Genomic DNA, 23,889 nt, shown 5'->3' with positions numbered 1-23,889 from the left:
ACAAGCTTAGGCCTGCTGAAGATTGCCAGTAAATACCAGAAGCTAAGAAGAGGCAAGGAAGGATTTCTCTACAGCATTCAAAAGCAACATGGCCCTGCTGACACCTTGATTTCAGATTTCTAGTCTCCAGAACTAAAGACAATAAATTTGTTTTTTAAGTCACCCCACTTGTAGTACTTCATTATGATAACACCAGGAAACTAATATAATTAATATACATTTTTGACAATAAAATACAAATGGGTTATATAAATTTTGTTTGGAAAGCTCTTTCTTCCTTCTAGAAAAACAACACAATCATTTAGAATGTACTAAAAGAGATAATTCACCATTTAGGTCTGGTAACTTCCTAAAAGACTGGCTTTAATCTGACTTGAAGCTGGCCCAGAGCTAAAGATGCTACATAGTGGAAATTCTAAAAAGTATAACAGGTAAATGTTTTAGTTGCTGTTGCCTAAAGTGGTTGATAACCGTTCAGGCAAACAACAGACTAACTAAAAAACCGGGGAATGAGATGTCCAAAAGGGCTTTGCAAAGCTCCAACATATTCCTGGGAATCTAGAAAGCTACATGGATGCCAGGGCCATGTGTGTGCTAGGGAAAGACCTGAGAAGGCCACAAGCTGTCATCTCTGACTGGGAGACTGTGCCAAAATATGAAGTGAAGGCTAAGGCAGAGTTGTAGAGTCCCTGGCTGAGTTTTAAAGATGCACCACAAAAGCACAAATAGAGAGTCTTGGCCAACACTGGGTGACTTTTTAAAATTTGGGGTGTTTAAGGAAATCTCTGTCCAATTAGCACCTGATCATTAAGCTAAAATAAGAGAAATGTTAAGGGCCACACATGACAAAGAACAGAGACTTTAAAAATTAACTCAGAAAGGTTAATAAACAAAAAACGACTACAATAAGCAGCAACAACAAACCCTGGGGAAGGGAACAGGAAGGTAGAGTACCTGATTTTCAGAGTTGCTACATTACAACATCTTATATGACCTGTTTTCAAAAATAAACAAAAAATTTACAAGGCTGCAAAGAAAGGAAAGTATTGCCCCTACAGAGGGAAAAGCAATCAAGAGAAATATCCTGAGAAAGCCCAACCTCTGGATTTTCTATCAAAAATTTTAATGTATCCTATATAATAAAAGTCCAGTGATCAAATGGCAGAATGACCAGAATGGTCTACCAGTCACTATGATGCACACTGACCACCAGGGGGCAGACGCTCAATGCAGGAGCTGCCCCCTGGTGGTCAGTGCACTCCCACAGTGGGAGCGCTGCTCGGCTGATGGGGATGAGTGGCTACTCCCACAGCCAGCTGATCCCTGCAGGCCCCGCCCCCCACCAGTGCACGAATCCCATGCAGTGGACCTCTAGTTTTAAATATAGTCAAAGAGCTAACGGAGACTAACCAAGTTTAAAGACAAAAAGGAAAGTAAGAGAATGATGTCTCAACCAAATAGAATATATAAAACTGAAGTTATGGAAAAACTTTTTTTTAAAAAATACATTTTATTGATTTTTTACAGACAGTAAGGGAGAGGGATAGAGAGTTAGAAACATCGATGAGTGAGAAACATCGATCAGCTGCCTCCTGGACACCCCCCACTGGGGATGTGCCTGCTACCAAGGTACATGCCCTTGACCGGAATCGAACCTGGGACCCTCTCGTCCGCAGGCTGATGCTCTATCCACTGAGCCAAAACGGTCAGGGCAAGGAAAAACTTTTAATTCTAAAACTGTCTACATAGAGTTAAAAAATACAATAATTGAAATGAAAAAATTCACTAGAGGGGATCACCAACAGATTTGATAAGGCAGAAGAAAGAATCCGTGAACTTAAAGATAGGTCAACTGACACCAGTGTGAGGAACAGAAGGAAAAAACAAACATGAAATGAACAGAACCTCAGAGATTTGTGGAATACCATCAAGAATAGCATATACAGCCCTAACTGGTTTGGCTCAGTGGATAGAGCATAGGCCTGCGGACTGAAAGATCCCAGGTTCGATTCTGGTCAAGGGCATGTACCTTGGTTGCAGGCACATCCCCAGTAGGAGGAGTGCAGAAGTCAGCTAATCGATGTTTCTCTCACATCGATGTTTCTAGCTCTCTATCCCTCTCCCTTCCTCTCTGTAAAAAAATCAATAAAATATATATAAAAAAGAGAAAGAATAGCATATACATAATGTGAGTCTCAAAGAAGAAAAAGAATGCATCAGAAAGAATTTGATGATAAACATTAATCTACCAATCCATGAAGCCCTAGGAACTCCAACTACAATAAACTCAGAGAAGCACACCAGACATATCATAATCAAACTGTTGAAAGACAAAGAGGCCCTGGCTGGTAGTACAGTTGATTAAAGCTTCATCTAGATAAGCCAAGGTTGCAGGTTTAATCCCTGATCAGGGCACATACAAAAATCAACCAATGGCCTGGCTGATGTGGCTCAGTGGTTGAGCATCAACTATGAACCAGGAGGTCATGGTTTGATTTACGGTCAAGGCACATACCCGGGTTGCAGGCTCAATCCCCAGTTAGAGGCATGCAGGAGGCAGCCAATCAGTGATTATCTCTCATCATTGGTGTTCTCTTTCTCCCTATCCCTCTTTGAAATCAATAAAAATATTTTTAAAAGAATTAACCAATAAATGCATCAGTGGATCAACAAATGTTTCCTCTCTCTCTCCTCTCTCTCTCTCTCTCTCTCTCTCTCTCCCATCTTCTCTCTCTAAAAATCAATTTAAAAAGAAAGAGAGAACCCTGAAAGCAGCCAGAGAGAAGTGACACATCACATTAATAAGATTAACAGCTGATTTCTCATCAAAAACCATGGATGCCAGAGGGCAGTGAGATGAGTCAAAGTGCTAAATTGGGGGCGGGGGGGAGGGGGAGAAGAGAACACCAACCAAGATATATCTGCAAAACTACCCTTCAAAAAAGAAAATTTAAGAAATTGTCAGATAATTCCCATTGCTAGTAGACCTGTCCTACAAAAAAGAAAAAGAGCTACAGGAGTCCTTCTGGATGAAAGGACACTAGATAGTAATTTAAACCCCACACAAAGAATACAGAATAAAGATAAATATAAATACCAGCACAGGTAAACATAAAAGACAGAGTAAATGTATTATTTGTAACTTCCCCCTCCTAATTTAAAAGACAAATACATAAGTAATTATAAATCTATGTTGATGGGCACACAATTTGTAAAGATATTTGTGACATTAACAGCAGGGAGGAAAGAAATGAAGGTATACAAAAACCTTTTAGGAGAAACCAAGATGGCGGCATAGGTAAACACTGGAAATTGCTACCTCGCATAACCACTTCAAAAATACAACTAAAAGACAAAATGGACATCATCCAGAACAACAGGAAGGCTGGCTGAGTGGAAATTCTACAACTAGAAGGAAGGAGAAAAGCACACTGAGACTCAGAGGAGGTGCGGAAGTAAAGTGCAGAGGTACAGAGGTGCACACCGAAAGGGCTGGCAGCTGAGGACGCAGCACACGTGGAAAGGGCTGGCAGCTGAGGACATGGTTGTCTTTTTCAATCGGGAGGGAGTCTCAAGCTCCCGACTGCTCTGAACTCCAGTTCTGGGTGAGTCTCTGGGGACCCAGACTCATACGGGGAGAAACTGGACTGTCTGGCATTGGGCAGAACTCGAGGGCAGCTTTCTCTCAGAGGTGCTTGCAGCGATTGCTGGGACACTAAGACCCAGGGCCTCTTAGGGTAGGACTGAGGATCAGCCATAGCGGCTTGCTCCGCCCTGTTGATCCCTTGAGACCCCGCCCCACCCAAGCTGTGTGCAGAGGCTTTTGCATATGAAAGGCCTGGCCCTTTGCAATCTGAAAATTACCTAACAAACTGCAGCTGGGTCAGTGAGACCCAGGACTTCCTAAAGGCCCAAGACCCCACAGCAGCTTGCATTGCTTCACAGCTGGGCCTCATCTGGGCACCTCCAAACCCCAAACAAAGAAGAGGACTCTCTCCATAGCTCCTGCTGGGTAGCCTCAGGCAGAGGCTAAATTAGCATCTCCTTAGAGATCCAAGACCCAATGTACCCAGTGGTCAGAGTGGGACCATCCAGATTACAACTCCTCAGATCCATAAGGGACACACTCAGGAGGCAGACTCAGTGAGCACCAAAGGCCCCACTGAAGCAAGTCTTGCCCCATAAGGGTGTCTCCAGCACAGAAGTTCTCCCACTGCAGACACAGCTGATTCTCACAGCCAATTGGCCTGGAGGTCAATTCCTCCCAGTGATACCAACAACAATCAAGGCTTAACTACAACAAGACTGTGCACAAAGCCCACAAGGGGGTGCACCAAGAGTGTCCACCTCAGGTAACTGGGGAGGCTGAGCCACTGGGTCCTGTAGGACACCTAGCACAGAAAGCCACTCTACCAACACAGGGAAGCATGAAAAATGCGGAGATAAAGAAACAGATAGCAAACGACAGAAATGGAGGAAAGCAAACTACTGGATATAGAGTTCAAAACCACACTTTTAAGATTTTTCAAGAATTTTCTAGAAAGCGCCGATAAATTTAGTGAGACCCTGAATAAGTCTAGTGAAACCACTGATAAACTTAGTGAGACCCTCAAAAAATCTAGTGAGACCCTCAGGTTATGAAAAAATACCAACTAGAAAGTAAGCATACACTAACTGAAATAAAGGATATTATACAGAGTTCCAACAGCAGACTAGAGGATCGCAAGAATCAAGTCAAAGATTTGAAATACGAAGAAGCAAAAGACACCCAACCGGAAAAGCAAAATGAAAAAAGAATCCAAAAATATGAAGATAGTGTAAGGAGCCTCTGGGACAACTTCAAACGTACCAACATCCGAATTATGGGGGTGCCAGAAGAAGAAAGAGAGCAAGATATTGAAAACCTATTTGAAGAAATCATGACAGAAAACTTCCCCTACCTGGTGAAAGAAATAGACTTACAAGTCCAGGAAGCGCAGAGAACCCCAAACAAAAGGAATCCAAAGAGGACCACACCAAGACACATCATAATTAAAATGACAAGAGCAAAAGACAAAGAGAGAACCTTAAAAGCAGCAAGAGAAAAAAAGTCAGTTACCTACAAGGGAATACCCATACAACTGTCAGCGGATTTCTCAACAGAAACTATGCAGGCAAGAAGGGAGTGGCAAGAAATATTCAAAGTGATGAATAGCAAGAACCTACAACCAAGATTACTCTACCCAGCAAAGCTATCATTCAAAATTGAAGGTCAGATAAAGAGCTTCACAGATAAGAAAAAGCTAAAGGAGTTCATCACCACCAAACCAGTACTAAATGAAATGATGAAAGGTATCCTTTAAGAAGAGGAAGAAGAATAAAAAGGTAAAGATACAAATTAAGAACAACAAATACACATCTATCAACAAGTGAATCTAAAAATCAAGTGAATAAATAATCTGATGAACAGAATAAACTGGTGAATATAATAGAATCAGGGGCATAGAAAGGGAGTGGACTGACTATTCTCAGGGGGGAAAGGGGTGTGGGGGTGCGGGAAGAGACTGGACAAAAATCGTACACCTACGGATGAGGACAGTTGGGGGGGTAAGGACAGAGGGTGGGATGGGAACTGGGTGGAGGGGAACTATGGGGGGAAAAAAAGAGGAACAAGTGTAATAATCTGAACAATAAAGATTTAATTTTAAAAAAAGAAATGAAGGTATATGAGTAAAGTTTTATTATTGAAATTAAATTAATATTAATCCAAACTAGATGAAATAGATCAGTTCTAATCTCTTCTAATAAAAATTCTATGTATCTTTCCATTGCTCTTAATGTTTTTGTGAATTTGGTGTCATATCTAAGACAACTTAGCCTAAAGAAAGGTCACAACTATTTATTGCTACAGTATCAATTTAATCATTTCTACTTATATTTTAGTTTATGTTCAACTTTGAGTTAATTTTTGTGAATGCATTGTGAAGATTTTTTTCTTCATTCGTTTTTCTGTTTGTGCTTTAGATTTCATAATCCCTACCAATCTATCTGCAGGCTTGCTAATTCCTCTACCAGATGCCACCACCTGATCAATATAAGTCTTCTGTGGAACACAGGTATGAAAAGTGAGATCTACCAAAAAGGAGTATATTTAATCTCACACTCAGAAACACTGTATATCACTGTGAGGTTTTGTGGCTTTTTCCTTTTGACAGTTCCATACTTTTATTATAAGTGGGTCTTCTTTAATTTTTTCCCAAATGATTCCTGCTAAGTGTTCAGGAAAGCTAATTTTCAGTGTACTCCTTTAGATTTTTAAAATATTGAAATCAAGTCATTTGCAGAGTAATTTAATCTCCAAGTTTTTCATTTTGCTTTCCTATCCTTTTATATTAGTATGAAATAATTGATGATAGCAGGTATCTATGCTGCACTCAATTGAAAGAAGCAACTGGAGGTGCAATCTGAACCTAACCTGACTTTTGGTTGAAGGACTCTAAAGTATTAAGAAGGAATTTCTCTTTTAACATATTATACTAAGAATGAGGTGGGTTTTGTTTTTTGTTTTGTAAGTACATTCTTGATATTGACCAAAATCATGATTTTAAAAATTGATGTACATTATACTAACACTCTTCCTACACTATTCACCCAAAAGTTTACAGTCATAAGTTATATTCATTTTTTAAAGAAAGCAGACTCTTAACTTTGGGGCATTTATTATAGAGCTCTTTTAGACACCAACTAGTCAAACAATAATTCAAAGAAGACTGTCAAACACTGCTCCCAAGATATTGACTATTTCTCAATTGTCCTGTTATTAATGAAAGCATACTTGAATTAATGAGCACCAAAATAATCAAACTGATGCTATTTCAACTCTCCATTATAGGGAAAATTTTCTGCTAATGCCAAACTCCTACACAGAGACAAATAATGCCCTGAAAATCCCTCCAACACGTTTTGCTAGATAATGAGTGAAGGATTTTGCTGAAAACTAGGATCCTAGAAAATTGCTATGGCAAGGAACAGAGCCAATACCCTAACACAAATGGGACATATCCCAAGTTAAGCAAGCAGTTGTCTGTGGTGAAAAGGGATCACTTTATTTAAAAATCAGAAATTAGCTGTATGAAATTAATATCCCTAAGTTGCATTGCCCTCAGCACACAAATGACCTATCTACTTTACCCAAGTCATTATTTTCATTACATTAAGTTCTTCACTTTTAAACAAACACATCGAAATTGGTAACTTTAAACACATTTTAGTTTTTATAGTTTGTAACTTTTATATAGGTGATGTATATCACAAGAAACTATATCAAACATCTGTTTTTAATAAAAATCCTACCTAAAGAGAAAAATTTTGAGAGATAGCAAAGTCTGATCAGCTATTTGGTGGGCTAAATTTGGCCCACTGCCTATTTTAAAAAAATATTAAAACACAGGCACAGTCATTCACTAATGTATTATCTATGGCTGCTTCTGCATTATGACAGCTAAGTAGTCATGACAGAGACTAAATAGCCTACAAAAGCCCAAGTTATTTACTATTGGACACCTTACTGGAAAACCTCACTGATCCCTTAAAACCACAGTCTTCTATATATATAAAAGGCTAAGTGACCAACCATCCATCCAACCAACTGGTACATATGATGCGCACTGGAAATTTAAACATAAATGTTGACTAGGCATGTGCGATACATATAAAGCTCTTGCTGGCACCCATCGCACGCGTGTTTCAATCTGTCATTGTTGATCGTGAATTTGGTTGTTTTTGTTGACATTCAACATGAACCACATCACGATTTATTCATCGACCGTCCAACTGACTGACCAGCCAGTACATGACACGCACTGGCAATTTAAAAACAAACATTAACTCACATATGCATGATACATATAAAGCTCTTGCTGGCGCCAATCACACGTGTTTTAATTTTATACTATATTGTATGTACTATTTCGATATGTAATTTTTTGCAATAACATAATTACTACACAAGTCTTTCTTCTAATTTCCTTTCAATGTGCACAAATCCATGCACCAGGCCACTAGTTTAAAAATAAACATTGACTCATGCATACGCAATACATATAACGCTCTTGCTGGTGCCAATCACATGTGACACCAGAATATATCTGAAGACCAACTATTAGCACAACATACTTCTGAAGCCGAAAGAAAGCAACATCGTCAACGGAATATGTCTTAAGATCAACTATTGGTACAACATACCTCTGAAGACGAAAGAAGCCGGCATCATTGATAGAATGTATCAGAAGACCAAATATCGTTTAATCAATTTATCAGTCATTGTTTTTACCAGTTGTTATATCATGTTTTTTGTTTTTGTTTTTATATCATTTTTGTTGTTTTTATATCATGTCTTTGTTGTTGCATCATGTTAATCAGTTTATCAATCAGTTATCATTTTTATGTCATCTGTTTTTATACCATTGTTTATTTATTAATCAACTTATGTATTATTTTCACATACATTTTATTACTTTTCTTTCATCTGACACTTCTATTATAAAGGGCAAATTGCAATATTAAAATATTTTCTATTTTAATTTTATACTATATTATATATACTATTTTAACATGTAATTTTTCACAGTAACGTAATTACCACACAAATATTTCTTCTAATTGCCTTTCAATGTGCACCAGGCCACTAGTATTTCATTAAAAAATTATTACATTTGACTCTGTACTACTGAATGCTTAGAAGATGGTAAACTCTTTAAAAATTAAACTTTTTTTGCCCTGCCGGCATGGCTCAGAGGTTGAGTGTTGACCTATGAACCAGGTCACAGTTCAATTCCCAATCAGGGCATATGTCCAGGTTGTGGGCTTGATCCCCAGTGTGAGGCATGCAGGAGGCAGCCAATCAATGAATCTCTCTCACCATTGATGTTTCTCTCTCTCTCTCTCTCTCCCTTCCTCTCTGAAGTCAATAAAAATATATTTTTTTTAAAAAAAAATTTAATATTTTTTTGAAGTTAGTGCCAAATAGTGAGGCCCATATTTCAATGGAGATGGATAAATAGGGGGGAAAATAAAACAAATTCCTGATTCATGTTAGATTGCAAAAATAAAACTTACTCTACTAGTTATAACTAGAGGCCTGGTGCACAAAAATTTGTGCACTCAGGGGGTGGGGAGGGTTCCTCAGCCGGGCCTGTGCCCTTTCGCAGTCTGGGACCCCTTGGGGGATGACCACCTGCTTGTTTAGGCCCACTCCCTGGGGAACTGGGCCTAAGTTAGGAGTTAGACACCACTCTGGCACCCCGGGAGCCCCTAGGGGATGTCCACTTGCCAGCACGGAGCAGGCCTAAGCTGCAGTCAGACACCTTTAGCGCTGCTGAGGAGGCAGGAGAGGCTCCCACTACCACCACTGTACTGGCACCTGTCAGCCTGGCTTGTGGCTGAGCAGAGCTCCCCTTGTGGGAGAGCACTGATCACCAGGGGGCAGCTCCTGCATTAAGTGTCTGCCCCCTGGTGGTCAGTGTGTATCATAGTAACTAGTCATTCCCAGTCTTTCTGCTATTAGGGTCAGTTTGCATATTACCCTTTTATTATATAGGATAGAGGCCTGGTGCATGGGTGGGGGCCGGCTGGTTTGCCCTGAAGGGTGTCCTGGATCAGGGTGGGGGTCCCACTGGGGTGCCTGGCCAGCCTGGGTGAGGGGCTGATGGCTGCAGGCTGGTCACACGCCCTTCAGGGTGGGGGTCCCACTGGGGTGCCTGGCCAGCCTGGGTGAGGGGCTGATGGCCGTTTGCAGGCTGGCCAAGCCCTCCAGCAATGGAAGCTCCCAGTCTCTCCTTTTTTTTTCCCCCCTGGGATTTATTTACCTTCTATAATTGAAACTTTGTAGCCTTGAGAGGAGCTAAGAGCCAGCCAGGGTGGGCAGGAGGGAAAGCCACCTGGTCGCTCCAGCTCCGTGGCCACAGGCGGCTGAAAGCTGGTATCTGGGAATTATTTACCTTCTGTAATTGAAACTTTGTTGCTTTGAGTGGAGCTCAGATCCAGCCGGGAAGCTTGGCTTCCTCCATCATTGGGGCAACCAAGCCTCCTGCTCACTCCAGCTCCGTGGCTGCCGGCTGCCATCTTGGTTGAGTTAATTTGCATATAATCACTCTGATTGGCTGGTGGGCGTGGCTTAAGGCATCACAAAGGTACAGTCAATTTGCATGTTTGTCTTTTATTAGTGTAGATAGGTACCTCAAACTACTGAATATCATATTTTGTAAAGGCATCTTTAGCTCAGTTTCAGCAGAGAGAAAAGGATAGAGGGTTTTGTTTCTGAATTATCTCCTCTGGCAATAAAGTAACTCCAAAAAGGTTTGGCTCCTTCAGAATAATCCATGCTAACAAAGTCAGAAAAAGTGACTACCTAGAGTACCTGGGGCATGGAGTGTTTTTAAATGGCTTTTAAAACTTTCAAGTAAAAAGTATGTATCTCAACATTAGATTTTATTTATTTATTTTTACTGGTTTGGCTGTTCTGTGATGTATTTTTAAAAATTTACTGGGGCCCTAACCAGTTTGGCTCAGTGGATGAGTATCGGCCTGCAGACTGAAGGATCCTGGGTTCGATTCCGGTCAAGGGCATGTACCTTGGTTGCGAGCACATCCCCAGTAGGAAATGTGCAGGAGGCAGCTGGTCGGTGTTTCTAACTCTCTATCCCTCTCCCTTCCTCTCTGTAAAAAATCAATAAAATATATTTTTAAAAAATAAATTTACTGGGGTGACAGTGATTCACAATACCATACAGGTTTCAAGTGTACAACAAAACATCATCCTCACATTGCATCATGTGCACATTGTCCAAAGCAGTCTCTTTCCATCCTCATTTATCCCCCCTTGCCCACCGCCACCTACCTCCCTTTCCAGCTCTATCACCACACTTTTGTCTATGTCTATGTGGTGTATATATATATGTAGTTTTATGGGGAGGTGCGGGGCGGGGGGTAACCCTTCACCTTCTGTCATCCAGTCCCCCAACCACCTTCCCCTCTGACAGCTGTCAGTCTGTTCCAGGTAACCATGCCTCTATTTCTATTTTGTTCCTCAGGTAATGTTGTTCATTAGATTCCACATATAAGTGAGAGACCATATGGTATTTGAAATGTATTTTTATAGTGCTGCAAACATTGGCAAGATTGTTCTTTCTCTTCTCTAGTCACAGAGGGTGATGCATCGTAATAGATCTATTCATAACAGAGCATTTCAATTTTATTCCTGTTAGGTTACTGAAGGGCATAAACCTCTCTATTGGTTTCCTTATAAGCATAACCATAGTAAAATTATGGTGTTGCCCTTCTCAAACAAAATTTCAAATTTCCCCTGTGATTTGGGGGGGAGAAGCCCATACTTTATTTTGCATAGTCCACTAAAAAACAAACCTTTAAGATCTAAATTATTTCCTAATAGAATGAAATTCCCATTTAATTTTAGCACAGCAGAAAAACTGTATAAACACAAACTTAAATTTAATTGAAAACATCCATTAACAATGAAATTAACAATGCTTACCATCCTTTAGACACCATACACATTATTAATATACACTGTGTATTTCCAATCAACTCCATTCTTAGGCTCAATTTAAGAAACACACTTTTAACAGGTTTTATACAAAAAATACTTCACTAAGAAAGTAGACAAAATGCACAAAAACAGTACATGTATAATGTGCATAGCAAGATTAGCTTAAAGCATCTATATGGCTTTCTTTAAAATAAAATTATTTGGGGAATGGGCCCATTTGGGACCTACTGTTACAGTTGAAATATGTAAACTGTTTCACATCTTTTAGGCACTTGCTAATAATAGTGTTCAATCCCTGAAAAAAATGAATTTACACAAAAAAAGAAAATTCTACTTCTGAAATAAAAACCAAGAAAATAACATGGGTAAAGTCTTATATATTCCTTTTAAATTAAACAACCAGTTTTATTAGTGCATGCACAGAACTAAATTGGAAAAAAAAATAAACTTTTATATCTAAAACTTCCTGTGCAAAATTTACAGAACTGAAAATTACAAAAATATGTACAAGGTTTAAATTCTTTGTTATGTACAGAAAAGAAGCCCTGAAGTTTTCATTCAACCAATGAAAATGTCATAATACTTGTAGTAACAATGTAACAAAAAATTATATAGTATATAATTTTGCAATAAAAGGACTCCATTATCCAATTAACCAACAAAACTTGATCCAAACATACAAAGTGATAAGTTTAAACTGATGATTCTGTCCTCGCCATGAATATATCCATTTTAAAACTTTTACCTCTGTTGGATGTGTCCTTTAGGAATCCATCCTGAAGTTTTATGCACCGCCACTGAATACATTATTAATGCTTATTTTCAACCGCCAACAGAAAGTAAATAATCTGCTTTGGGTTATGTCATACTGAAAAGATGCTAACAAAAATGGTTTGTCTCAATGTGGAGACGTTCAGACACTAATTAAATACAAAAATATTTCTCAGTTTACTAATTTTGCTTCAAAATATTATTTCTGTAGAATTTTTAGGTTTTGAGAAAAACCATTCCCTTGAAAGTGTTTCTATGTTCCACTCTTTTTAAAGGGATGGCAACCAAAAAAAAAAAAAATTGGCAATTTGGTTTATGGGGGATAAACAATTTAAGTCAAATAATCATAATTCTAGGTAAGGGGACCACTGGAGAATTTAATCAACAGAAGTGTTCAAGTTCTTTAACTGAACTTCATCCTAGACCTAGAGAGTTTAATTCTTTCAAGGCTACCCATCTACTGCAATGTATCAGATTGCCATTTAGAAAATCACCTTGCAAGGAAGAGTGTTACAATCTCTGACACAGGCCACAGCTTATGAGAAAAAATAATTTTACTTATCAAAAACTACCTTCAAATGTTATGAATTGTCCTGTACTGAATTAAATATACTCTCAAAAAAACCTATACCCTTCAAAAGAACTATGTTTAGTAGATGTAGAGTAAGTTCTTTACCCAAGCTCTCTTAATATATCCTCACAAATGATGTGAAACTACTTCAGTTCCATGGTGAAAGAGCTCTACAGAGAAACCATACTTATCAGATTCCTAAGGCTGGTGGAAGAAGAGAAGGAATGGATGGGGCTGTCAGCCATTACCAAGTCACTGAAGAATTAAATTGGGAAAACATTTTAATCAAAATTTCCTTTAGTCTTAACTTCCCAAGAACACTTTTTTTTTAAAAAAATCAAATCAAGATACATCAGTGCTATGATGAATTTCTTTCAAAACTTATGTGCGCACTAATAGCATTTTCAAACATCACACATAAAACCTTTTCTCCTCTATGGAATAGTCACTTTTGAAATGTTTAGCTTCAGGAACAATATTGAAGTAGAAAATGTCCAAATTAAGGTAATTAAATCCATCGTTTTCTCCTAAGATAATTTTTTCTTTTCCTTGGTAATTTAAACTACTCTAACATATTCCAATCACGAGTAGCTTCCATTAAATGTCTCTGCCCATGACCAGCCCAAGCATCCTGATTGTCAAATACTCTTCCACAATACCAGCAGTTAAATTTAGCCTTCAGAACATTTTCAGAGGTAGTTTTCACAATCCGGTAATTGTTTTTGCTTGTCTTTTTGAGTGTTAGTTTTAGTACAAATCTTTCTTTCACAGAACTAATAGGTTTAAATGTTTTGTGCCTCTTGGAAAAATCACAAATTGTTTTAGAAGGCTTACAACAAACTGGTTTCAGTAAAGCACTGATAGTTCTTTCTGACAATGAAACCTTAAGTACATGTCCATTAAATTTGGAAATCGTTTTCATTACATTTACTACTTCTGGTGCATCTGCATCCGGATGATTCAACACTACAACTGGTTGATTTCTCCTAGGACATTTCACAAGCTGTTTGGAACTAAAGGGGAAAAGTCGCAATGTTCTGACTGAATCTTTTGAAAGCCTAGGTCTGCTGAATCCAAATGATTCGTGGACATCTTCAGGTTTAATCTTTTCTTTACACTTTCTATGTAATGATGTTTTTCTTGGAGGTTCTTGGTAACTATCCTTACACTTTCGTTTACAGTTTCTGTTTCTAGATACACTGACAGTTTCAGAGTCTTTACTTCTTACATGAGTTTTTATTCTTGAAAAATTTTGGGGTGAAGTCTTTTGTTTATTAAAGCTTCTCCCAATTGTACAATTTGTTTTACACCTCAATACCCTGGCCTCTGAATGGTCACTGGCATGTACTGGCTCCTCAGAAGATTCAGATGTTGCAGTAGAAGTTACCACAATTTCATTTGCTGGCATCATATCATCTATTAAGAAGGGTAAGGCATCTCTAGAAGAGTCTGGCTCTTTTTGCTCTCCTCCTGCAGTCTGATTAGATGATACATTGTCTTTCTGCGATGAGAATACAGAGTTGCTTACGGACAGATTATTAGCAGCAGTCACATTTAAAACAGGGTTAAAGATTTTCAGCAATATTTTTTGTGGTGTCCCTTCAGGGATCTTTGGCTGTATATTTTGATAAGAAGTACTATTTCGGACTAATTTAGGCTTAAGCAGCTCAGTTTTATTTGGCATCACACACTTCAAAAAAACAGCTTGTTTGCCATCAGGCAAGAGGGTAAAAAGAGGTGGTTTTGGAAAAACCTCGTTCTGCTGTTTTGCTGGATCCAAGATATTTGACTTAGTGCTCGGATGCTCAGATATTATTATATTAGGAGGAGGCACAGGTTTCCCTGAAGAACTTGCTGGCGTTTTAATAATGTAAGGGCCTTTTAATGGCAAAGTATTTTCTGAGCTACTTTTCGTGCTCAAACAACTGCCAATGCTGGAACAAAGTGTAGGTGTTAGACAATTATTGTTTGGTTCTACCTTTAAAAAAGGTGTCCTGCAAGGCTCTTTTGTTGTAGTTCCACAAGCTTGAGCACTCTCACTTTTTACAGTGTTAACACTTTCAAATTTTCCATTATTAAATGTTAAAATCATCCCAGGTTTCTTGTTTAAAAGAAGAGTAGCAGGTACACCTTGCGTATTAACCTGTGGTCTTCCTGAAACAACATGTAGTCCAGGTTTGTTAGCAATGTGCAATGGTACAAAAAAGCCTTTTGTAGTCTGAACAAATAGAGCTTTTTTTGGTTCTGAATTTACAAGTGGACTCTGCATATATAAAGAACCTAAGTTTTGTGTAGTGGCACGTAGTTTGTCTTTTACAAGCTGCTGTGTTATTATTGCATCTGACTGAGTCTTAAGTAATGTGCCAATACCTGAAATTCTAGGTGTCTTCTCTGAATCTCTCACATCTTGTGACACTGACAGCATCTGTGCTTCTTTTCCATGACATTTTAAAGTCAGATAATTTGGTGGCACATTAATCCCCATACTACAAGATGGAATTGGGAAGATGCCTTGTACTTTGAAGTCCTTTGAAGATTCAATAATTCTGCCTTCTCCTTCATGTTTCTGAAATGACTGGTCACAGTGAAGTGACAGGCCTTTATCTGGAGTGTTACTGGAGTCTTGTTTTACATCAGATTTTGTCTTTAATACATCTTGAAGCAACTGGTTTACTTCAGGTGGCAAAAATTCTGATGCCTGTTCACTCTGAAGAGAGAACACAGATGTGATTCTAGGCATCATAGGTGACTCAACAATGGAAATGTCATCATTAGATTTTTTAGTCATGCTCTCTAAATTTTGATTTTCATTTATATATAGGCTCTGTTCATCAATGTCTTGTTCTTTTTCTAAAACACACTGTTCTTCTATTTCAGTTTGAGTTTTTAAAGTTTCATCTTTAGTATTTAAAAGGCTAACAGGTGTTAACATACTATCTGTGTTTGAGCTCTCCTTTTTCACTAGTGATAAAACTGATTCACTTACTGGTTGTTGAAAAACTGTCTTGCTTGATGAAGATTCTCTTTGAGGGCTTTCACACATTGTTATTCCTAAAGACCTACGACGTTTATTAGAATTATTCACTTTTGAATAATTATGAAAAGGTAATGATCCTTGGTTGGAAGATTCAATGGGTAATTCAGAGTTGACATAATTAATGCAATAGTTATGCATATCTCCTCTGTTGTATGCATTTGGTTTGGTAGTAGAGTTGACTTTATCTGGACTTTTAATGGCAGTATCTGATACCTTAGGGCGACTATGAGAAATATGACTTCCCAATAAGTTAACATTATCTCTTGTTTCAACTTTTGTGGTCAAATTCACTGATGATGTAACTAATTCTGATGATGTTGGCAAAGAAGATACACTTTTTTCATCATCCACTGTTTGAAGTGTATTACTCATTTGAGATAGCAAGGCTATTTCTTTTTCTGAAGTTACTTTCCCAGCAGGTACAGGAGATGAACATGAAAATGTAGGTGCTTTCATGTAAACTGTGTCACTTACCTCAGTTTTTACTCTTGTTATAAATCCAGTGGTGTCCAAACTCTGCAGCTGCAAATTAGCAGTACTGTCCTTTGCAGTATCTGACTGTGAGCCTGGTGAACATAAATTCTGTTTAATGGTAGGCAACAATTTTATTACAATATGTTGTTTTCCATCCACCATCTTGAAGCCCATAAACTTAGCACTATAGTTAGCTGGAACTGTTATTCTATTATTTTTCACTGTTACCATTGTAGGTCCTTGTACAGCAGTTTTTGAGGAACCAGAAGTAGAATTTGATAGCTCTCCAGCTCTATTATACTGTCCAGTGGACAGAAGAGTTGGCTTTTCCAACTCTGACTCAGCAGTTTTATCATTATTCTCACAGTGTAGTCGTTCATCCTTTTCTTCATTTAAATGTTCTTGAGTAAGATGGCTCTGGTCTTCAGATTTAGCCTGTGTTTTGTTCAGGTTTTTAAGCACTTCAGTATTTTCTTCTATACTTTCATCACTTCCATTGATTTTCTTACGTTTCCAGAATATCTTCCTAGATGTACCTATTTTGTATCTTTTAAGTATTAGCTTAAGTCCTACTGAAGTCTGTGCCATCCTTTTCTCATATTTGTCTTTTTCCAGTTTTTCTTTCGCATATAAATGTTCTTTGTGTAAAGTTAAAACATGTCTTACAAGGTACTCTCTCTTTGAGGTACCAAACCTACAATATTTACAATTGAAGGGAAATGTAACAGAATTAACATGAAGGTGCTTCTGAATCTCTCCTCTGGTAAAATATATATGATGGTATTTATCACTTTTATAATGGACATCATTGTGTCTATGAATGTGCTGAACAAATGTGCCAACATCCAGGGTGGAGAATGTGCACTTTTCACATTGAAAACTACCATTTACACAATGTGTGGATATGAAATGTTTTGTCAAGTCTAATAAAGTATATATTTTTTCATCGTTACAAATGTCACATTTTACTAAAGTGCCTCTATGGATTCGTCTGTGTAGTTTAAATATCTGGAAGTCATTTGCTGAAAAACTACACATTTCACAAGGATAGGAAGGTAATTCACCCTGGTGCCACATTTGAAAGTGTTTTTGCAAATCATTTGGGCTATATCGAGTGCTATCTTGGCATTTTAAACAATTGAAACTGAGTACTTTTGCAGACATTTTTATACCCGTTTCTTCAACTTTCTCAGACTTATGTAGCAACTCACTCTCCTCTATACAGCTTCCAGTCTTCATATTGATAGATTTCCTTGCAGTCTGTGGTTTATGCTGAAATAATTTTCTGTATTTGTCAACTTCATGTTTCAATAGGACTTCATTTGGAATATTTATCTTCGGCAAATCAATTTTCACATTTTTCAGTTTATAATGAAAACTACTTTCCAAAATTTTTGGCTTAATTACTGATCTGATAGTATCAACTATGTCATTTTTCACATCATAATCTGTTTTTAAAGCAGCTTCATTTTCATCAAAAAATAACTGTTTCTGTTCAGATGGCATGACTTAACAAAAACAAAAAATCCCAATTTTTTTTCTGAAAACTCTTGATATTACTTGTAATTTAAACAGGAAACAATATTATGCCGAGACATCTTCACAATACCAGGATTTTTCCCACATTAACTCACCTAAAACCAAACAAAGAGTTGAAATTTTCATCACAAAAGTTATCATTAAATTTCATATTTTTAAGTTCATTTTGACACAATATAGGACTGTTGCTCAAATACATAAATAAAAAATGAATAAAATACCTGTTAATTATTTTAAAACCAGCTTACCAAGAAGCAATAGTTTGAAGTAGAAATAATTCTAACACGGAAGTCAGGGCATACAAGCTTTACTTCCAACTTTGCTGTGTTGCACTGGGCAAATTTCAACTTCTCTGTACTTCATCTAACGAAAACCACAATTGGAAAAGCACCCTTAAGCTCTAAGAATTTTATATTAAGTTGATATTGTTCCTTTTAAACAGGATTTTTAAAATCTTAAAAAGAGAGCCCTTAAAAACTTATATTCCAATTATATACATACTAGAGGCCCAGTACACAGAAATTTGTGCACTCGGGAGGGTGAGGGGGGGGCCCCTCAGCCCGGCCTGTGCCCTCTCACAGTCTGGGACCGCTCGGGGGATGACCACCTGCTGGCTTAGGCCAGTTCCCCAGGGGATTGGGCCTAAGCTGGCAATCAGACATCCCTCTGGCAGCCCAGGAAGCCTTGGGGGATGTCCACTAGCCAGCGGGGAGCAGGACTAGGCTGCAGTCAGACATCCTTAGCGCTGCTGAGGAGGCAGGAGAGGCTCCCACCACCACCACTTTACTGGCAGCCGTCAGCCTGGCTTGTGGCTGAGCAGAGCTCCCCCTGTGGGAGCGCACTGACCACCAGGGGGCAGCTCCTGCATTGAGTGTCTGCCCCCTGGTGGTCAGTGTGTATCATAGTAACCAGTCATTCCCAGTCTTTCTGCAGTTAGGGTCAGTTTGCATATTACCCTTTTATTATATAGGATAGAGGCCTGGTGCATGGGTGGGGGCCAGCTGGTTTGCCCTGAAGGGTGTCCTGGATCAGGGTGGGGGTCCTGCTGGGGTGCCTGGCCAGCCTGAGTGAGGGGCTGATGGCCGTTTGCAGGCTGGTCACATCCCCTTCAGGGTGGGGGTCCCACTGGGGTGCCTGGCCAGCCTGGGTGAGGGGCTGATGGCTGTTTGCAGCTGCTCACACCCCCTTCAGGGTGGGGGTCCCCACTGGGGTGCCTGGCCAGGCTGAGTGAGGGGCTGATGGCTGTTTGCAGACTGGTCAAGACCCCTCCCCCCCCCCCAACCCCCAGTGGGAACCCTCACCCCATGGAGGTTTGGCCAGCCTGGGTGAGGGGCTGATGGCTGTTTTCAGGCTGGCCACACCCCCTTTAGGGTGGGGGGGTCCCCACTGGGGGGCCCGGCCAGTTTGGGTGAGGGGCTTAGGGCCGTTTTCAGGCTGGCTAAGTCCTCCGGCGACAGAAGCTCCCAGCCTCTCCTTTTTTTTATTCTGGGATTTATCTACCTTCTATAATTGAAACTTTGTTGCCCTCAGTGGAGCTCAGAGCCAGCTGTGGCAGGTGGGAAGCTTGGCTTCCTCCATCACTGGAGCAACCAAGCCTCCTGCTCACTCTAGCTCCATGGCTGCCAGCCATCATCTTGGTTGGGTTAATTTGCATATAGTCGCTCTGACTGGCTGGTGAGCGTGGCTTAAGGCATAGCGAAGGTATGGTCAATTTGCATGTTTGTCTTTTATTAGATCAGATACTAGTACCATTAACTTTCTCACTTGTTTATTAACTCTATAGCTAGTACTAGTTTGTAAAAATTTCAATAAACTTCTCTCCATATTTTCTACTTCCTTAAGTGCCTCAAGGATAATTTATGTTTAAATATATTTTATTGATTGTTTACAGAGAGAAAGGGAGAGAGATAGAGAGTCAGAAACATCGATGAGAGAGAAACATCAATCAGCTGCCTCCCGCACATCTCCTACTGGGGATGTGCCCGCAACCAAGGTACATGCCCTTGACCGGAATCGAACCCGGGACCTTTCAGTCCGCAGGCCAATGCTCTATCCACTGAGCCAAACCGGTTTTGGCAAGGATAATTTATGTTTAAAATAAAAGTTTCGTTAATCTAAAAACAAGAAAATGACATTATCTGCTCTCTCAAGTTATCATTATTAACATGAAAAAAAAAAAAAGAAGAACAAAACAGAAGAAATGAAAAAGAATAGCAATAGCACATTCCCCTGAGGTACTCCTAAAGTGTATCTACTATTTGGCTTTTTGTCCCTAGAATTCAGACAGATGACAGCGAGGAAAGCCCTTGGCGGAGTAGAATGCCCCCATTGCTACCTGCCTCCATTAATTCAAACACTTACTGGTTTATGTTACTTTAGACAAGTGTCAATCTCTGTGTCTCAGTTTCTTCATCTATAAAATAAAAAATAAAAGAAATTAGTACTTTCCCTACCTCTTTCATGGAATTGTTGTGAGATTAAGTAAGAAAACATATGTAACAGTATCCTGTAAAGTTCTAAATAAATGACACTATCATTACTCTATGTAATTACCATGTACAAGAAAATATGGTTCAAATTTCAGAGGAGAAAAAAACAATATATGTAACAATAATTTATTGCTAAGATTGGAATCTGAGTACCTAAGGTTCAGTAGTAAAATATCAAACTGTGTTTTAGAAGAATTACATTATCTTACTTTTCTCTCTTTATCTCTCCCCACCCCCCTTTCCTCTCTCTAGAATCAATGAAAACATATACTCGGCTGAGAATTAAAAAAATAATAAAAATAAATTTGAAAAGTAAGAAAAATAATAAATGGCTAGAAAAAAGTTTAATGATATCTGGCAGTTAATACACACCAATGGAGAAGATTCCCTAAGATTATCACAGTCTCAACAGTGGCAAGTATCATAATCACGTATGGAGTTTTCACCTTACCAGAATCTGAGGGTGGCATTCAAACATATGAAACTCATTTTGTTGTTAATCCTCACCCAAATATATTTTCCATTAACTTTTTTAAAGCGAGTGATAGGGAGGGGGAGACACACAGAGAGAGAAACGTAGATATGAGAGAGAGAGACAACGATTAGTTGCTTCCACACATGCCGGGACCGGGACAGTGATTAAACCTACAAGCCAAGTATATACCCTTGACAGGAACTGAACCCAGACCCTTCAATCCACTAGCCAACACTCTATCCACTGAGCAAAACTGGCTAGGGCAAACATATAAAATTTTTTAAGCACAACTAGTAATGGTTCTTCTTTATTTGCCAGAATATCATATTGTGTTCATTTTGGATTATCCATACCCAAGCATTTCTATTATTACATATAATTAAAAGGAAACCATATCATGAGTTTCATTACAAAAGGAAAATTGTTTTTACAGTAATAGTTCATGTGTCCAAAAATATGGGTAATGCTAAAAAAGAACAGATGTTGATATTTCTAAATACCATTAATTCCATTTCAAAATATCTACACAATTTTAAATTTTTCTTATAAGAAAACACATAGGCCAAAATCTGACAACCAGTGTAAAAGTATGATTTTAAATAACTCAATCAACTAACATTCACTAATAAATATCTACTATAAATGTGAAGCATTTTGATGGGTATCATGGAGAGATTAAAAAATGTAGTCCCATGCCCTGGCTGGTTAGAGGATCAGCCTGCGCACCAGAGGGTCTCAGGCTCAATTCCCAGTCAAGGGTACATATCTGGGTCACAGGTTCAATCCCATATCCAGTGGAGTCACGTGCAGGAGGCAACTAATTGATGTGTCTCTCTCACATCCATGTTTCTCTCTTCTACTCTTCCCTCTCTTCCACTCTCTCTAAAATAATCAATGGAAAAAATATCCTTGGATGAGGACTAAAAACAAAACAAAACAAACTTGGTCCTTCTCCTATCCCAGCTTACAATCTAAAGGAGGAGGCAGGACATATACATTAATACACTGTTTATTCAGAGTTGACCATCCAGGAACCTCACCCTTTCATTACACAAATAGAAAATAGTTAAGTAGGATACATGGCAGCCAAGTCAGATGTCACAAAGTTTACCCATTAAAGTGCATGCCCTTTCCTTACAGACAAAACAAAGCTGATAAAAGGAACCAACTTATTAAGAAATCTACTTAGCTTTTATTTAAGTTTGATAACTGCTAAATAATTAATGTTCAATGTCAATTTTTTTATAGTTAATGTATCATATACAATACAGTATTAGGGGAGTTTGTATATTTTAGGTAGTTCTGGGTTTATTTGCCCTCCAATTTTAAATCTGGAGAATCTATTCTGTCTTCAACTACGTTCTACCTATAGTAGTACATGGAAGCAATCAAAGATGAAGCCCTGGTAGCAAATTATACTAAGGATTGCCGCCTATGAGGAAAAATATATAGCATGCTGGGGACATTTCATATAACATAATAAAAGAGAAATATAATTTTAGTCTTTCAATTTATTAGCTAATGCTCTTTTCACTATAATCTAATCTCTACTCCATCAATAAGGATCACTGATTTTAAAGTATTTATTTATTTATTTATTTAATCCTCACCCAAGAATATATCTACCTACCTATTATTTTTTTTTAATCAACAACAGTGGGTATTTTTCCATTTATTTTTAGAGAGTGGAAGGGAGGGGGGAGAGGGAGAGAGAGAGGGAGAGGGGGGGAGAGAGAGAGAGAGAGAGAGAGAGAGAGAGAGAGAGAGAGAGAGAGAGAGAAAGAAGAGACACATCAATTGGTTGCCTCCCATACCCACCCCAACCTGAGCTGGGGATGGAGCCTGTAACTGAGGTTTGCACCCTTGACCTGGAATCAAATTTGTGACCCTTTGGGCCACAGGCTGATGTTCTAACCACTGAGAAAACCCACCTAGAGCTTAAATCTTCTCTTTGAACTCCTGCCTTCTAAATATGTACTAGAGGCCCAGTGCATGGGAGTCGTGCACTGGTGGGGGTGTGTGGCCTGCAGGGATCAGCCTGCTGTGGGAGCACCGCTCATCCCGGTCAGCCAAGCAGCGCTCCCATTATGAGAGTGCACTGACCACCAGGGGGCAGCTCCTGCATTGAGCGTCTACCCCCTGGTGGTCAGTGCGCATCATAGCGACTGGCTGGCCAGTTGTTCTGGTCGTTCCACCATTCAGTCACTGGGCTTTTATTACATAGGATTATTTCCTCATAAGACTTGACCAACATGTATCTTATCAAGCCTTGAAATACCACAATTTGTATAAAATATTTCTTGCAAGTAACCTGAATATTTCTTGTAAGCTTCCTACACCAAGATGGAAGCTTAAGCAATTTGATTTCCTTCCTTTCCCAACTGCCCACCAAAACACAAACCAAAAATTAAAGAATATTTAAGAAAATCCTACAAAATGGCTAGAAACTAGAAAACATTCCATACATATACAGCAAGGTGTTTGGGTAAGAAATGGTCCAGAGAAAGAAGAGTGAAAATGAATGTTGACCAACTGTCAAGCACCACTTTTAAAGAAGAGGCTTACTAGGGAGCATTCATTCAACAAATATTTAATGAGTATCTATTATGCCCTTAATTTAAAAAATGAGTAACATAATTCTGTCCACTCCCTCCCCTAAACATACCTTGGGAGAGAAAGCAAGGGCTTGAGAGGAAGATTATATGGAGTCCCCTGGGGTAACAGAAGTCTCTGCTGAGGTATGGGGAGGAAAGGATGAATCCAAAGCTTTGATCTGGGTCCAGAGGCCACGCAGAAATTGGGGATTGCTAGCACCAGCTATTAAGAGAGAAATAAGAAGAAATTATTTCTGAACAAGATACATCTTCCTATATTCCTGGCTATCTCCTTCTGCTTAAGACTTCTGTTCTTTCTCCACATAAGTAAATAGTTATCTCTAAGCTGTTAGAAAAATCATTACATTAATTTTCCTCCACCCTCCATCTAACC

The 23,889-nt window shown here is 38.9% G+C and overlaps 1 protein-coding gene across 4 annotated transcripts in view; it reads right to left on the bottom strand.

Annotated features, from left to right (window-relative positions):
* Nucleotides 1-11,478: 11,478 nt before the first annotated feature.
* Nucleotides 11,479-23,889, bottom strand: part of ZNF518A (zinc finger protein 518A) — a 46,783-nt gene continuing 34,372 nt past the window's right edge. For all 4 annotated transcript variants that reach the window (XM_081104367.1, XM_081104366.1, XM_081104365.1 and 1 more), the window contains 3 exons: nt 23,567-23,718; nt 20,299-20,350; nt 11,479-18,032 (listed from right to left, as the gene is read on the bottom strand). In XM_081104367.1, the coding sequence (XP_080960493.1) occupies nt 13,450-17,904 (4,455 nt within the window). In that variant the 5' untranslated portion in view covers nt 17,905-18,032; nt 20,299-20,350; nt 23,567-23,718 and the 3' untranslated portion in view covers nt 11,479-13,449. The remainder of the gene's footprint in view (nt 18,033-20,298; nt 20,351-23,566; nt 23,719-23,889) is intronic.

This window comes from Myotis nattereri, assembly GCF_964212035.1.
Source record: "Myotis nattereri genome assembly, chromosome: 13".
Lineage (NCBI taxonomy): Eukaryota > Metazoa > Chordata > Mammalia > Chiroptera > Vespertilionidae > Myotis > Myotis nattereri.
This window is presented reverse-complemented; position numbering and strand designations above follow the sequence as displayed.